Source organism: Rhineura floridana, chromosome 10 (assembly GCF_030035675.1).
Source record: "Rhineura floridana isolate rRhiFlo1 chromosome 10, rRhiFlo1.hap2, whole genome shotgun sequence".
Classification (NCBI taxonomy): Eukaryota; Metazoa; Chordata; class Lepidosauria; order Squamata; family Rhineuridae; genus Rhineura; species Rhineura floridana.
Genome location: NC_084489.1, coordinates 44,165,923 through 44,182,130, shown reverse-complemented (window position 1 = coordinate 44,182,130; position 16,208 = coordinate 44,165,923). Strand labels below are relative to the sequence as shown.

The window sequence follows — 16,208 nt, the reverse complement described above, 5'->3', positions numbered from 1 at the left end:
CAAGTCCCAATCCAGGCCAAAGTTATGCCAACAAAAAGTTTGGTCTAAGAAAATAGTTGTAATGGAAGTCAATGGGGAGTGCTTACTCACCAGTAGGGGTATTCACAACAGCCAGCTTTTTCTTTTTCATTCGTGCATCCAGCTTCTGGTGGAGCCAACATTCTGCTGGCCCAGTGGCTCCCGAAGGGAAATGGGTGCTGTGGAGCTTCTCACCACATCCTCCTCTGCCAGCACCCCTTCCACTGACTTTGCATGAGTCGAATTGCTCTGCCCGACATCATTTAGGGATCACCCTAAGTGATGCACTCTATCAAAGACCATGGGAAGAAAGCAAACCTAACAAATGTTCAGCTTCACAGCATTTTAACCCTATATAAATCCAGCAGAAGGTGGTATCAAGGTATATTTGATTCCAACTATCAATGAGGTTTCAGAATGTACAACTTCCTACAATGTGTTTGTAAATATTGTAAAGAACACTTTAATATAAATGCAGTGACCCATATGTCCCATTAAACACTTCTCCTTGAGAGGAGGGGGATCTTTTGCTAGGGATAAATCAGACGATTTACCCTGAAATGTGCCAAATTAGTGTGTGTATAACCCAAGAAATGCAGATCCAAACCAGACTAAAGCAAAGCTTTCTTTTACTGAAAGAAAAGAGAAGAATAGCGATACAAAATTACTGGGTGCACAGCAGCATTAATTATTCATATCCTAACCTATTCTTAACTTTAAACTCAAGAGATGCAAGGTCCCTACTGCTATAAGGAATGACAGGTAGCAGAGATTACCTATCCTAGGGCCCAGGGAGTGGGCAGTGGAATACAGCTGAAGTGATGTGAAGGAACTCTGACCAAAGAAGCAAGAAGGAATCTCGTTGCTTCAACATTTGCACCAGACACAGACTCCCTTCCTGTTCTGCGGCCTGCAGTCCTGCGCTGTGTTCCTTGAGAGCACAGTTATACATGTTGGAGTTCAGATCGCCATCCTGAGTCTCAAAACCTGCCCTTAAATACACTTTCCCTCTTACAAATTAACATGAAAAGGAGGGGTCTGGGTATGAGGTGATCTCATGTTGTATGTGTACTTCTTGCCGACACTCAGAAAAAATAGTTCTACTTTCTAATACTGTCTTTTAACAATGGGATTGTTCTGCCAAGAAATGAGGTAATATTTAATTCAGGGTCTTCATGTTCCTCCAAAAGTGCCAAAAGATGGTCCTTACTTCTTGTCCTCATCTCACAGTACTTAAGAAGCACAATAAGTCAGAAAACGGGGGGGGGATGTGGTCCAGAATACTCCAGGCCTTGCCACCCCTTTGACTCCAAATGAACCAATGTGGGGGTAAGCCCAAGCACTTGTGACACCACTTTTAAAGTTTGTGCCTAGAACTGCTCTAAAGGATATTCATTTAAGAACAGGGTTCACCAACCCATCACCCAAGGATGCCATGGTGCCCTTGAAAGCCTCCAGCAGGTAGCTCAGAATCTGAACTTTCATTTTTAAAAAAATACATCACTAGCCCTTCTAGAAAGAATGTTATAGAGCAAAATGTGCAGATGCCTTTCCTAATCGATTTATGTGAAATCAGCCATGCTGGCTGGTCCTGCATGTCAGTGTTACTAGCCAAAGTGTGAAGTCAGTGCTGTGACTGATAAGTGAGTTGTTTGGACACCAGCCAATAGGGATCCCTGGGGTCCTAAAGAGCTGCTGTTTTGCCATCCCTTTTAGTGCACTTATTCCTTGAATCTCCATAGTTTGCCCTTTCTTTCTCCCTAGGAAACCTGGATGTATCTTTCCTGTGCTGGAGTCTCTTGGGATCAGGTAGTGCCTAGAAGTTATCTTCTGCAAATACTAGTACACAATAAGTGTAGCAGAATGTTTAAAAATCCCCCTCCCTCCAAAAGGCAAATGTGAAAACTTTGCAAAGAGGCTTAGGTACATCTCCTGCCTTGCAGGAGATAAAGGGAGGGACTCATTAAGAATTCACTGTATAGTTAACTTATAGTACAATGGTATACTTGTCTACTCAGAAGTAAGTCTCTTTGTGTTTAATGGGCTTAAGTCCAGTAATGGGGTACAGAATGGAAGCTTAGGCTTTGGTTTAGGGATGCAATTGGGGGAAAATGGAGTTCTTGTACCTTTAATAGCTGTATGACAGGCAGAAATTCAACAGGTCAAGCATTTTCTAGTATGGATATAGAATTATGGGAAAAGCTTCTACTCATGACTACTCTTGAATTTTATGTTATGTGTGTTATGCCATACCTGCTCTCAAATTTTGCCCCATGGCAGCCATTTTGTGACTGGTGCCACTCCGGGCCAAAAAGGCTAGCACCCCTGATTTACAGCCATATTGGCAAATGCCATCTTATTCAAAATAACATATGATATTCTAAAAGCACTGTTAGGATTTACAAATGAAACATATAACAAGCAATGTGGAGTGCTCCTGTAAAGGGTTCTAGCCATGCCCTCTTTAAGGTTACTCAGTTTCATTCCCCCTCCCCAATGTGTTCTCATTCTTCTCCCAAAACACACTTAGCATTCTGTTGCCCCCGAGCATACTTAATCTACATTGGATTGTTCTGGGGAGTTCCCCACAACTTTGGGAAGCATTCCCAAGCTGGTGTCCTCCAGAAGTTATTGGACTATAACTCTCATCATCCCTGACTATTGACCATGCTAGCTCAGCTGGGAGCTGAAGTACAACAACTGAAGGGCACCAGCTTGGGAAAAACAGATTTTTCATATATCTGCAAATCTTGAGTTCCCCAAGACAGCTGATTCTTCCTTCCTGGGTGCTGATGGTGCCATTTTGGCTACATAACGATCTGCACTAGAAAAATAAGTTTGCTATTAGTATGTGAGATACAACATAATTAGAAAATACATCTCCTGCATTTTCATTGAATTCAAAAGATTCCATATTTACCTATGTGAAGAAAAATGCACAAAGTTCACCTAAAGAAGCTGATAATTTCAGTCTTGCGCAGTATATTGTGGGGGCTAATAAAAGGTGCTCTAGTTTAAAAGAGTAAACATTCTTGAACATAAGCAATGAAAAAATTAAAATTGAATAAGTTAGTGGTAGTACTGCCATATCATTCTTACCTTTTCTCCTCCAGAAGAACCCCAGAGTGACAACAAGACAGTCACGGAGCTGCAGAGATGTGAAGGCCCGGGAAAAAACCAGAAAAATTAAGGGGGGGACAGACAGGGCCTGAAAAAAATCCAGAAAGATTGAAAAAAAACAGAAAAATTCCCATTCCCCAGTTTTTCTCCCAGGCCTCCGCATCTCTAGCTGCAGCATACCAGCATTAACAAATTAGGCATTTGTTTATAAGATTTTCTGCACACTTTCAGTAAGGAAGTTATATAACTGTTAGAGCGGTAAAACAATGGAACCATTTACCTAGAGAGTTGGTGAGCTTTCCAGTACTGGAGGCATTCAAGAGGCAGCTGGACAGCCACCTGTCAGATATGCTTTAAGATGGATTACTGCATTGAGCAGGGGGTTGGACTTGATGGCCTTCTAGGCCCCTTCCAACTCTACTATTCTATGATTCTAAATCTTGTGCACACAATATAAATTACATATTAAAGTTCAATTCACACATTCCCCTTCCTGTGATCCCAGCATTTTTCTAGAAAAAGTTTTTGGAAAATAATTAATTACATCACAAACAACATACCTCACATGTTAAAATAGGCACTAAGTCAACAGTATGCCGTGTTTACTTCCAAATCATGGATTTTGGAAGATTTTCATTCCAACCCCAAAATATATGAAGTCAAGAGACTAGAGTTTCAAAAATAAATTTGTGCCTAGGATTGCAGCCTTAGTCTGCAAACCTATGCATGCTTATTTGGGAGTAAATACTATCAGTAAGACCTACTTCTGAGAGCACATACTTAGAATTGCACTTCTAGCACGTCAATTCAGCCTTGCTGCCTTAATAAAGGTGAGCCAAGATTACAAAACCTTATACAATTTTCATGTGGCTGCTTTCCAATTATGATCTTATTCTACCTAACCTACAATGTTGAATTAATGCAGTTGAAACTTCAAACTTGTTTTCTTCAAAATAAAGACTTCTGAACTAAAATTAAATTTAAGCAATTAAACTAAGAATGTCATTTCGAGTGATTGGTTCTACATATAACAAAGCTAATATTGCTCCAAATTATGCTGACCTTCATCAAAACACTACACCCACCATTTATATTGTCTGTTATGGTGTATACTGTGTGACATCAACCTTCCATTACTTTAATAGTACACTGTTATAAAAAACAGTGATGTCACTATCATGGACAGGTGAAACTAACATAAAGCTAAAGTTGGAAGAACCTCTACCAGGCAAGCAAAAAAGCAGGACTTCACACTGCTCAGTAGATGTCACACCCATGGGTCATTAGTGTTACCAACATGCTCTACTATTTAAAATCAATGAAACTATTGTACATGACAACATTCATTCAAGAAACTAGTTTTAAGTATGTCTATGGGAAACAGCATAAACAAGGGTTTAATATGTGGATGAGTTGTCTGTCCAGTAGACCTAACAAGTGCTATTTGGCTTAATTTAGTCTTCTTAGCAAAAGGATAGCTGGGAATTTAATAATGGCTGCAAATGATCATAAGGCAACAGCTGAGGTAACAACAGCTAGACCACTTAAAATAGTCCTTCATGCCATTATAGTGAGAATACGTACATGAACATCACACTATTAATTCTTCAGAGGCAAACTGGGCAATGAGTCTCTTAAGTTTTGAACAGTGATGAAATCCCACACGTTTACTCATGTACTAAATTAACAAACTCATGTAAACTTATTCATTGAGTTTAATGGGACTTACTCTCGGGTAAATGTGTATAGGATTGCAGCCTAAAATTGATAGTGAACCACCTGAACAAGGCATATGGCTAAATAAGCAACAACAACAAAATCCCTTAAATGGAAATTGGTAGACTTAATAAGCCACCTTTTCTTGGCCCATATATACCTTTTGGAATTCTAAGCATCTCAACTTTTGTTTGAAATATAAGTTTCTAACTCTCATGATTCACCTGCAATAAGTACATATACCAACAGGTTCAATGAATACAAGATGATTCCCATTACAACTACTAGAAAAGTTGATTAAGACAGAGACAAGCAGAAGGCAGATAAATCTCTGGATGACTTGAATTACATAGGCAAGGTTTTTTGACTTCCAATTATTTAACAACTGCAATAACCCCCCCCCCCCAAATGAGAGGCTATTACAATTCCTGATCTGTGGTAACTCAGATATATATGTATTTATATATGCAGGTTATTCTAGTTCACAGCTCATGGGGTTTAGTAGGTAATTGGCTTCACCACTCAAGCAATGTTTTACAGCTGGGTGCTACTGGTGGACCTCAGCGTCCCTGTAAAAAACAAAATAGATCCCATCAACCTGACGTCTGCCCATGCCTGCATTAAATAAAAATTGAAACTTGCAAATATGAGACTAGTGCCTCAGGTTGACAATCAGTCTATAAAGAGTTCTGGAATTATACTGAAAAGAAATTAACAACTTAATCCAATCTATTATTAGCAACAACGCTAAGTTTAGCATTCAGAAAGCAGGTTGAGATGATCACCAATGAAAGGTGGGTGGGAAAAGAACTAGAGCATTTGGATTTATAACTATGGAAAGAACAAGGAAGATGTATTAATAACCCTATTGTTTTGTCCACCTCCTTTCATTTTTTTTTTGCTGTCCTAAGATCCCTATTCAGCACTCACTGTCCTCTAAAGCAAAACTGCAGACACTACAAGCAACACACTTTGAGTCATCTGTATTCCTGGCAAACATCTTATAAGGATTAACCTTCCCCTTTTAAAATGCTATGTTACAAGGCAAACATGGACATAAGTATTATAACAGCCATATATGTAAGCACCTGCCTGGTAGCCAGACAAAGCCACAAATTCCATGGAAGCAAGTGAAGGGCCGTTCAATCCCCGGCAACTCCAGGTAGGGCTGTGAGAGAACCCTGCCAGAAGTCCTGGAGAGCCACCGCCAGTCAGTGTAGGCAGTACTGAGCTACATGGACCAATGGTCTGACTCAGTATAAGGCAAGCTTCGTATGTTCCTAAGTGCACAAAATTTCATGCAGATGCGTGAGCAGACTCGGTGGAAGAGGGACAAGTCACCACATCCCTCCTCCACCAGCCCACTTGATCTTTGCGCTAGGTACAGAAGAAGGAAAGTATCCTCCTTCACAATCCTTTTTTGTTAGAAGGCCTTTTTTTTTACTAGCCTGCTAATAAGCTAGTAATATTTCTTCCTCTGTGGCCGGCAGTCTAGTTTCTTATCAGGCCAGTGTAAAAAGGGCTGCAGGCTAGAAACTCTTGCAAGCTTGTTTACAAGGCTGAATTATAGTACCTTTTAAAGGCTATTAGCAATGCATATATTTATAACAGATGCGAAAGGAGAATCCGGAGTTGTACGATGCACACAATAGGAATGTGGAATGTGAGAAGCATGAACCAGGGAAAGTTAGAAATTGTCAAGCAAGAAATTGAATGTATCAACATTACAATACTTTGTGTGAGTGAATTAAAATGGATGGGAATGGGACATTTTCAATCAGGCAACTACAAAATATTTTATGCAGGAAATGAGAAATTAAGAAGAAACAGGGTTGCGATGTAGCAAAAGCAATTATGGAGAAACCGATTGGTTCCCAGTCGGAAAGGGTATGAGACAGGAGTGTATCTTATCACCCTATTTGTTTAATCTATATGCAGAACATATCATACAGAAAGAGGAATTGGACCCAGATAAAGGAGGTGAGAAAATTGGAGGGAGAAATATCAATAATTTAAGATATGCAGACAATACCATACTACTAGCAGAAACCAGTAATGATTTGAAACGAATGCTGATGAAAGTTAAAGAGGAAAGCACAAAAGCAGAACTATAGCTGAATGTCAAGAAGACTAAAGTAATGACAACAGAAGAATTATGTAACTTTAAAGTGGACAATGAGGACATTGAATTTGTCAAGGATTCTCAATACCTTGGCACAGTCATTAACCAAAATGGAGACAATAGTCAAGGAATCAGAAGAAGGCTAGGACTGGGGAGGGCAACTGTGAGAGAACTGGAAAAGGTGTTCAAATGCAAAGATGTATCACTGAACACCAAAGTCAGGATCATTCACAACATGGTATTCCCAGTCTCTATGTATGGATGTGAAAGTTGGACAGTGAAAAAAGAGAATAAGAGAAAAATCAACTCATTTGAAATGTGGTGTTGGAGGAGAGCTTTGCGCATATCATGAACTGCGAAAAAGACAAATAATTGGGTGTTAGAACAAATTAAACCAGAACTGTCACTAGAAGCTAAAATGATGAAACTGAGGTTATCATACTTTGGACACATCATGAGAAGACATGATTCACTAGAAAAGGCCATAATGCTGGGGAAAACAGAAGGGAGTAGAAAAAGAGGAAGGCCAAAGAAGAGATGGATTGATTCCATAAAGGAAGCCACAGAACTGAACTTGCAGATTCTGAACAGGGTGGTTCATGACAGATGCAATTGAAGGTCACTGATTCATAAGGTCACCATAAGTCATAATCGACTTGAAGGCACACAACAACAACAACAATGCACATGATAAGAGATACTTTAAATCCAGCGGCAGCCTCCACAAGAATAACAGAATTCTAAGTGGCTTATGATTAGCAACTAAGATTTGTATCATGAAGTTTGTACTACTTACGCCCTAACTTTAAGTATTTGCACCTTTGCTGCAATACTGGCACAGCATGTTGTTTTGTGGTAATATGGTTACTTGGGTGTAGCTACAGCTACACACAATTCCAACCATGTATCTCCCACCACCTAAGTCCCTGAGTCAAAGGCCACAAGCCCTATACTTCAGCTCAAGGATTAACACATTAATTCTATTATTAGACCTGCTAAGACAAGCATTTTCAACAGCACAAGTGTGAACTCAAGTGCTTTATTTCCTGAGTGTCGTAATTATGACAGATGCTGCTACTAAGATACAGCCACCAGAGTAGGGGGCAGTGCCAATAGCCCAACATGCATGGAATTCTGTGTGCATTGATCTTTAGCATGTTTCTGCAATCAGCCACAACCTGTGGCAGCTGCTACCCATTGGGACTGGTTGGGCAGTGGGCAGGGCAGCTGACACAACAGTAGGCACAACAAGGGGTAACAATAGGCAGAGCTAATGGCATTTGGAGCACTGCAAGGCGGCAATCATATGTATACTCACACAACCGTAAATCCAACAAAACACAGGGAAATTTACTTCAGAGTAAAACACACAGGTTTGTGTTAAATGTCACAGTATAAATAATTGTTACATATAGTGATAACATAGCAATCCTATAAAGAAGTCATAAAATACTGGCTTGTATCCATCTAAGTTCTAAGCAATGTAGATCCATTGAACTTAATGGATCTATGTTAGATATGCTCATTACTGCAATTTCAATGGGTCTACTCAGAGTAGAATACTGGATACAATCTGTTACCTTCAGAAACAGGGTTATTTTACCACACACAGCCCAACCTAATACATGCTTGCTTGAAAGGTAGACCCTGCTGAATGCAACAGGCCTTGCTCCAAGGAAAGTGTATACTGGACTGGATCCAAGGATTCCCCCTTTTTTCTAATAGTCCTGCACCTTTAGCAGCAGAGTGACTTAATTGCATGGCTCTATCGGTGGTGGGGAAAACTGCTTCCGGCCTGGCTTTCTGTATGTATACCAGGGATGAGATCCGTTGGCTGCTGCCAGTTCAAAAGCATTCCGTCGACCTAACAGGCTGGCATCAATTTGAGTTCGTTCTGTATCCACTAGCCGCTGCTTTTACTGAGCTGTGGGGTTTTTTTTGTTCTGAAAAAATATAGTTATTAATATTGATATTTTTAAAGAAAATATTGATATCTTGAAGAAAACACTAATATTTTAAAAGGGAATACTGTATCGATAAATTATCTTTCTTACAACTGATGTTTTAGAGGCAGAATTTTTTTAAAGTCTGTTCTCAAAAATAGCAGCAACATGGGGAAAACATGGAGAAATGGGAGAGGAAGAGTAGCCTCAGGCTACTTTAAACTCTAATCCTCAGCGATTGCGAATAAGCAAATTAATGGAAAATTTGGTACCAAATCTGAATTGGGCAGAATTCTAGCACATCCCTGATGTATACTTAGATGTGTACTTACTCCTAAATGCGTAAGCATACAGCCTTCATCCAGTTGCGTGTGCACACACAGCATAGCCAATAAAAGAAGCTGACAATCCTGCTGCCACCATGTAGTCTAGAAAGTTGCCCGAGATTGTACACTTGCAGAGAATAAGGCTGTGGGCACACTAGTTGCTTCAAAAGCATCAAATTACTATCTCTGCCTGAGCGTACAGCAAAGTGTTTCCATTGGTCACACCTGGAGGGGCAACGGGTTGATCTACAAATCAGTTGCAAAATCTGTCTGAAGCTGAATTTAAAAAAAGAACAAAAACTCAAGCTGATCGAACCAGGTTTTAAAGTAAAAGGGGAAGGAGATTGACTAGTGTCATGTGCCCCATTTTCAGAAAACAGAGATGGAGATGAACTGGAACAGGCACAGCAGTTAGTGTGCCTCTACTCTAAATACGGTTATCACCTTTTCTCTGCACATGGCTCTTTAACAGCTGCAGCCATGGCAGATATTCAACAGCTGTAGCTTTTCCAAGAATGAAAATTCAATAAGGTTTGGGACCCTGCTCCAAGCACTGAAACAAACATTCATTAAATTTTCAAACAGCAACAATTCAGTTGTAAAAGCCCATTTCAGGCTGGCAAAGTTGTCGGGCCCAGAGAGCAGTGAAGAGTGCAAGCCAGCCAAAAACAAAAAAGATGTGGAAAAGCCCATTTCAGGGCATGCAAAGATACTTCCCCGCATCCCCTGCTCCCCAAGCAGCAATTTTGCCTGGATGAGGAACACAGGGGGGTGGAGGGAATTAACGTTAAAATGACCTTACTGCTGCTGGCATGGTTCTAAGAGCTCTCCACATGTACAAGGCATTTACAAAGTTGCTGCTGCTTTTAATGATCAGCATTCTGGGACAAACTCATAGGAATCAGCAATCTCAGTGCTTGACATTGGCTGGGGGTAGCAGCCACAGAAACCTTTTATGCAAATAACTATGTCCTTATTGGCTCAATGGTGCCAACCACAAGGAAATAAGGCTATCTAGAGGATCACTGGGTTTCCTTGCCCACCTTGAAGGTTATTTTTCAACAGAAATTGCTGGGGGGGGTTCCTTTCTTCTAGAGAGTTATGGGGTCTGGCCAGGCAACAGTGATGCAGACTCCAAGCACAAAGACAGAGAGAGAAAGAACTAATATAACATGGGGAAAGGAGAGAGGAAGAGTGGCCGCATACTAGGAGTTGCTATGGTGATGGAGTACTGTTCCCTTTGCCCTTATACAACAGCCACCCCTAGCCAGGACTGGGCACTTGAATGATGGCTGCTAAATATCAAAGAGCTAAGATTCCTGTGTACATCAACTGCTTCTCCTTGTGGTAACAGACAGGACAAGCATGACAATACAAAGGTCTAGAGAACAAATAGCAAGACTGCTAATATTCGCAGTCACCTGTTAAGATCTATAATAAAAGTATGACTCAGTTATATTTTACAACAATGTTTGTCTCTGCAGTTATAAATGATGTAATGAGAAAGGCCTATACTGTTTGACCTTTCCACTTATTTTCAGACTTTTCTTAAGTCTGCATAACTGTAATGATCTAATTTAAAATCAGAATTAGATGCAGTTGTTGACCTCTGTGGATATACAAACATCAGAGTTACCATTTAGGAAAGTTCCATGATGTAGCAAAAATGTCTGCTATTCAAAATTATTTGCACTAAATAGGATAAAACAACATTTTATGGCAACAAGCTATAGATGATGGCCCTAAAATACTGAGAACTCCCCATATTCTACATTAGAACAAAAATGTACTGTTTAAATACATTGTTCCAGTTTAAATATCCACAAGTTTCGATGGTAAGCATAATGATTTTGAGGAGATTATTTTTAGCATAATTGCAAATGAAGGCTGGAAAATCGGTAATCATAAGGATAGAGGCGAGATACTTCTTGGAGGAGACCTGGAAACTGTATGCATCAACCAAAAATGATGTGGTACCCTTTCTCCAACTATGACAGTCCCATCTAGAGCATTTGTAATGTCCAAACATCTATCCAAAAATGTGCATGGACTTAAGTTCACAACTCTGAAGGCATACATCAGGTGTGGGGCAGGTAACCGTGTGGCTGAGCCACAAAGTGGCTTACAGCTGATAGTAAGGTCTTGTGCAACCCAATCCGCAGCACTCCACAAAATGGTTTTGCAACCTCCGACAAACAGCTGATTGTCGGGGCTTGCAGGGTCCCAGGCACCTGGCTCCCTAAGGTCTGATAATCAGCAGATAATCAGTCAGCTCTTGCAAAGCCCTGTGCATGGGGCCTCGCAAGTACCAACCATCAGCTGATCATCAGCACTCTATGGGCTGTGCCTCCACTCACCTGGTTTGATTTCAATGTCATTGTGACAATAGGTGATTGACAGGTGGGCAGCCTGCCAGGGATGCAGGAGATAATAATTCAACCCACCGTTTTAAGTTGCACAGGCTTCCATTGGAGACACTTCAGGTACAAAATATCCAATTCAAGGTAGGACTAGGCAATCCATTTGGTTCCTTTCAATTCTATGAACTTAAAAAAAATGTTGCAGGGAGATAACTTCATAAATAAAAGCAGATGTTTATATACTGAAATACCAGCAAGAAAATAAAAAAACTGATAAAGTTTACAGTCAAACATACACCATAACTGTCAAATGAAGGCACCAAAAAAATTGTGCTACAATACATATTAAACAAGTATTGATACATATTAAACCAGTATTGACAATCCTCAACACACATCAGGGAGTAAGCCCTCAATGAACAAATCAGTACTTACTTCCAAACAAGCAGGTATAAGATAGCACTGAAAGAGATTGTAAGATGACATATGTGTAATACTGTATTACCAAGGAAAAGATATTCATACTTGTACATTTCTGATTTTCCCAAAATTAGATCACATCTTTCAATAACAAATGAGTTATAAGGCTAAAGCAGAGGTTGTGTGCCACTGTTGCTTATAGCTTCCTCTCATTTTACATAGATAGTAGTATTAGCCAAGTGTTCACTGTGCAAGGCATCTCTGTCTCCAACTCGTATGTTGATAGAAATCCACCAGTACCACCCTATACCTTTTATTCTGGAACGTACATATTTGAACAAGATTAAAGAGATGAACAACATGAAACAGACAGATGAAAAAAATTAATTTCCTATTTGACATGTACCCCAAAAAAGTACATAAATCTTGGGAAAAACTAACTTCTCAAAACAGTATTTCCTCAACAGTTATGATACATTGCTAAATTTTCTAATTGTCATCAGGACCAGTGAACTTTTAAATAGCTGATCACAGGATGAATAGGAAGCAAAAGTAAGACGCATGTTTTACAATGTAGTTTACAAGAATGCTTCTACCACAATATGACTCAGTGCGGCCTTAGAAAAGTCATTAGCTATTAACCTAAGCCCATCTGTAACACAGAGCCAGTGTGGCATAATGGTTAGAGTGTTTGACTAGGACCTGGGAGACCAGGGTTCAAATCCCCACACAGCCATGAAGCTCACTGGGTGACCTTGGACCAGTCACTGCCTCTCAGCCTCAGAGGAAGGCAATAGTAAACCACCTCTGAATACCACTTACCATGAAAACCCTATGCTAGGGTCACCATAAGTCGTAATCGACTTGAAGGCAGTCCCCCCCAAATCTGTAACATGGAGATAACAAGAGTGACTTCCCTTACAGGGCTGTTGTAAGGATCAAGAAGGTATACATGTGAAGCACTTTAGAGTACTCAGAGTGCTACATAAATACTATTTGTTATTATTTGCTCATCACTTTTTTCTACATTGCTTCAAACAATAACTTGTTTCAGTTCTGTTGATGAAAACGCGCACAAGCTTCCAAATTACATGGAACTGTCAAACGGCAGCAGAGTAACCGAATTTTGTTATTCCATGTAGTTCCCAAATACATACATGTAGTTCTCTGGTTCATACATTACTGCTGCAACAACATGGAAGCAGCAGCAAGGTACCTTATTAACCATTTCCTCCTTAGGAGAAGGACCATAAATTTAATGATAACAGCACATCACAATGCTTTGCAACCAGGAAGTCTGAGTTTCGCTCATCAGTTTAAAAGAATTTGAGGCAATAGGGTTGAGAAAGACCACTGCTCTGGAATCCACAAAGCTGCTGCCACTAAAGAGTCGGCAGTGCCAGTGGTCTCAGAGCATAAAGCAGCTTCACATGTTCAGCATGTTCCAAGTCAATACCCTTTAGGGCCAAGGCACTAGTGAGTGACTTCAGGATTATCACAAAATATTCAACATATTCTACAATGATAACTACAACCCATTAACTGCTAACAACTGGACCAAGCTAACAACTGGACCACTTAAATATTCCAAAAAATACAACAGCAAAACATTAGCAGCCTCAAATGCTCCTGTGTAGCTTAAATGTTTACAAACACTTTTGCTAAAAACACAATAAATTGGCAATCCTATACACACTTACCTGGAAATAAATCCCACTGAACACAATGGGACTTTACTTCTTAATCAATATGCATAGATTGTGCTGTAAGAGTGCTCACCCCTTAACTTGGAAGATCACTCTTCAGATCAAAAGCATAACACTGGCATTCAACCAACAAGTTAGTATACAAACACTATGACATCAAAGCCATTTAGACTGGCTGAGAAAGTAGCAGACTCCTGAGAAAGAAAGTGTCAAGGCTGAATGCACCCCCACCCTCAACAGTCACACCTCCCCTCCCTGAAAAATAGTAATCTGTGCTTGATTCTTACATCATTTTACCCTGACAAGTTCTGTGAAATCATCATAACAATATTATCAACAACTCATTTAGCCCTTCCTCTTCAAATTAAGCTGCAGGATCACGAGTGAAACTGAGGCAGATAAGAAAACTGCTGAATGGCATACAATGAAGCACTAAGAGCTGAAAGAGGGAGTGCCTGGCGGCCTCTTCGGCTCATGATACAAAGTTGCCTCAATGCTCAGTTAAGGGGGGGGAAGGGTTGAGAGCGGATAGCAGCCCCTGTTATTCCAAGGGAGCACGAAATTCAGGTGTGTGGAAAACTGGGCCTACATTCTGAAGCAAAATCTTTCTGGAAAGAAGGCCCAACGAGAGTAGTAATATTGAGCAGGCATTAACTTAATCACACTGAAGTCCTTATGAAACCCAAAGAAACCCTCAGCCGCCCGGGCCTGCTTGCTGAGGGACAGGGGAAAACCGTCGCCAGTGTAAGTGCCAACACCAGACAGATACACAAACCACAACTCAAGATAAAAGTAGCCAAAGGTCGAACGGCCCCAGCTGGGGCGCCTCTGCGCCCGCAGCCTTCATGAAGACGAGAAGAAAACGGGGCCCAGGCAGTCTTGTCACAAAAAGTCTTCGTAAAAGGAGGCAGGATCTCGGGGAGGCCCCATAGCGCAAGGGGTCGAGGAGCAAGAAGGTTTTCTCACACACACAGCCCGCCGGCGCCCGCCCCCTTTCCCCCCATCTTCATCGCAGCCACCGTCAGCCTCTTACCTCAGCTAACATCATTAATCGCGGTGGAAGCCTCCGGCTCTAGCCCCGCCGCATGGTGTGTTCTTTCCCAGGCGCAGCTCGCAACGTCTGCTCTCGCTTCCCACCGCAGGGGGAACAGCGCCAGCCGGCTGTCACCCTCCTCAGCGGTCCCTCCGTACCGCCGAGCCTACAACAGCCGCCGCCTCCGCAGGTCGCTCGGGAGAGACGGCCATCTTGAGAAGGCTACGCGAGACGCCGCCACCGACGCTGCTGGTGGGGGTGCTCTCCCCGACGCGGCCGCCCATTGGGGCGGTGAAACACTGGGCAGGCCTTTCTGCCCTGGCTGTTCGTTGACGGCTTTCCGCCTGTCACCTCCCCTCCGCCGAGCACACACACTTCTTCCCTCACACAGGCACGCAACGTCCGCTTGGCGCGTTTTTGTCTGTGCTCTCCCCAAGTACAGGGTTGTCCCCGTGGGTAACGTGCGTTTAGAGCTGTAGTACGCGAGAAAGCGGGGTGAAGTATGAGAGAATCAGTGCGGGGAAGTGTTGGACTTAGACTGCGGAGACCGCCTGGGTTCAAATTGCCGCTCAGTCACAAACCTTGCAGAGATGATGACGGTAACCACTTTACCTACCTCACGTGAGGCGGGTAATACGAATGTAGGGAGTTCTTCTGATACTCAGTTTCGTACTGGGGGCGTAATTCATAGTGATCAAGGGGAAGATCAGGCTTGCAAAAGGGAGGTTCTGGGACAAATGAGCACAAACATGCTTACTTAGACTAAATACACTTTTTAGGGAGTCTGTGGTACTGAACACAGTGGGGGCTTACTTCTGTTTGGGATTTGCTGTTCATCTGAATCCTAAAGGAATTTGTTCCTTTCTTAACCATATTATCACACCTAACCCGATAGCGTCTTCTTTTCACACCTTTTCCAACACTTGTTTGTGGGTGTTATCAAGTGTTTGTTCTAATTCATTTCCCTGACCTTGTATGGAAACAGGAAATTATTCAAGACCTGCCTGTAATCTTGTTTATCTGGTGTAGGGAAATGATGGAATGGCAGAATACCGGACTTTCTGAACCAGAATGTCAATGAAGATATAGTAGTTCCGGAAGTGGTTGGAAGGACAGCACTCTAACATTAGGATAGCGCACATCAGTCAGAGTAGGAAACGGCTTGAAGGGGTAACTGGTGGTAATTGCCTCTTTGCAGCTTAAAATGAATTCCTCTTTCATCAGCTTATTCCTGTGATCTCCCATGAGATTTTCAGAATTGTCACTGTTGTGGCTGGTTGTTTCTGCTGTATTGTCCTCATAATTAGTCAAACAGTTACTCAAGAAACTCTTTTAAGGCTGCAATCCAATACACACTTACCTGGGAGTGAACCCAATGAAGCTTACTACCGAGTAGACATGTATTGGATTGCAACATAAGACATTAGGACTGAAAAATGTTTTG

General features: G+C 41.5%; 1 protein-coding gene across 5 annotated transcripts in view; it reads right to left on the bottom strand.

Annotated features, from left to right (window-relative positions):
* SNX13 (sorting nexin 13) overlaps window positions 1-15,339 on the bottom strand; it is a 157,740-nt gene extending 142,401 nt beyond the window's left edge. For 2 of the 5 annotated variants that reach the window (XM_061586093.1, XM_061586095.1), the window contains exon 1: window positions 14,765-15,333. In XM_061586093.1, coding sequence (XP_061442077.1) covers window positions 14,765-14,779 — 15 coding nt within the window. In that variant the 5' untranslated portion in view covers window positions 14,780-15,333. Of the gene's footprint in view, window positions 1-14,764 lie in introns of all 5 variants that reach the window. The other 3 variants (XM_061586097.1, XM_061586096.1, XM_061586094.1) reach the window with 3 other exon arrangements.
* Window positions 15,340-16,208: the final 869 nt, after the last annotated feature.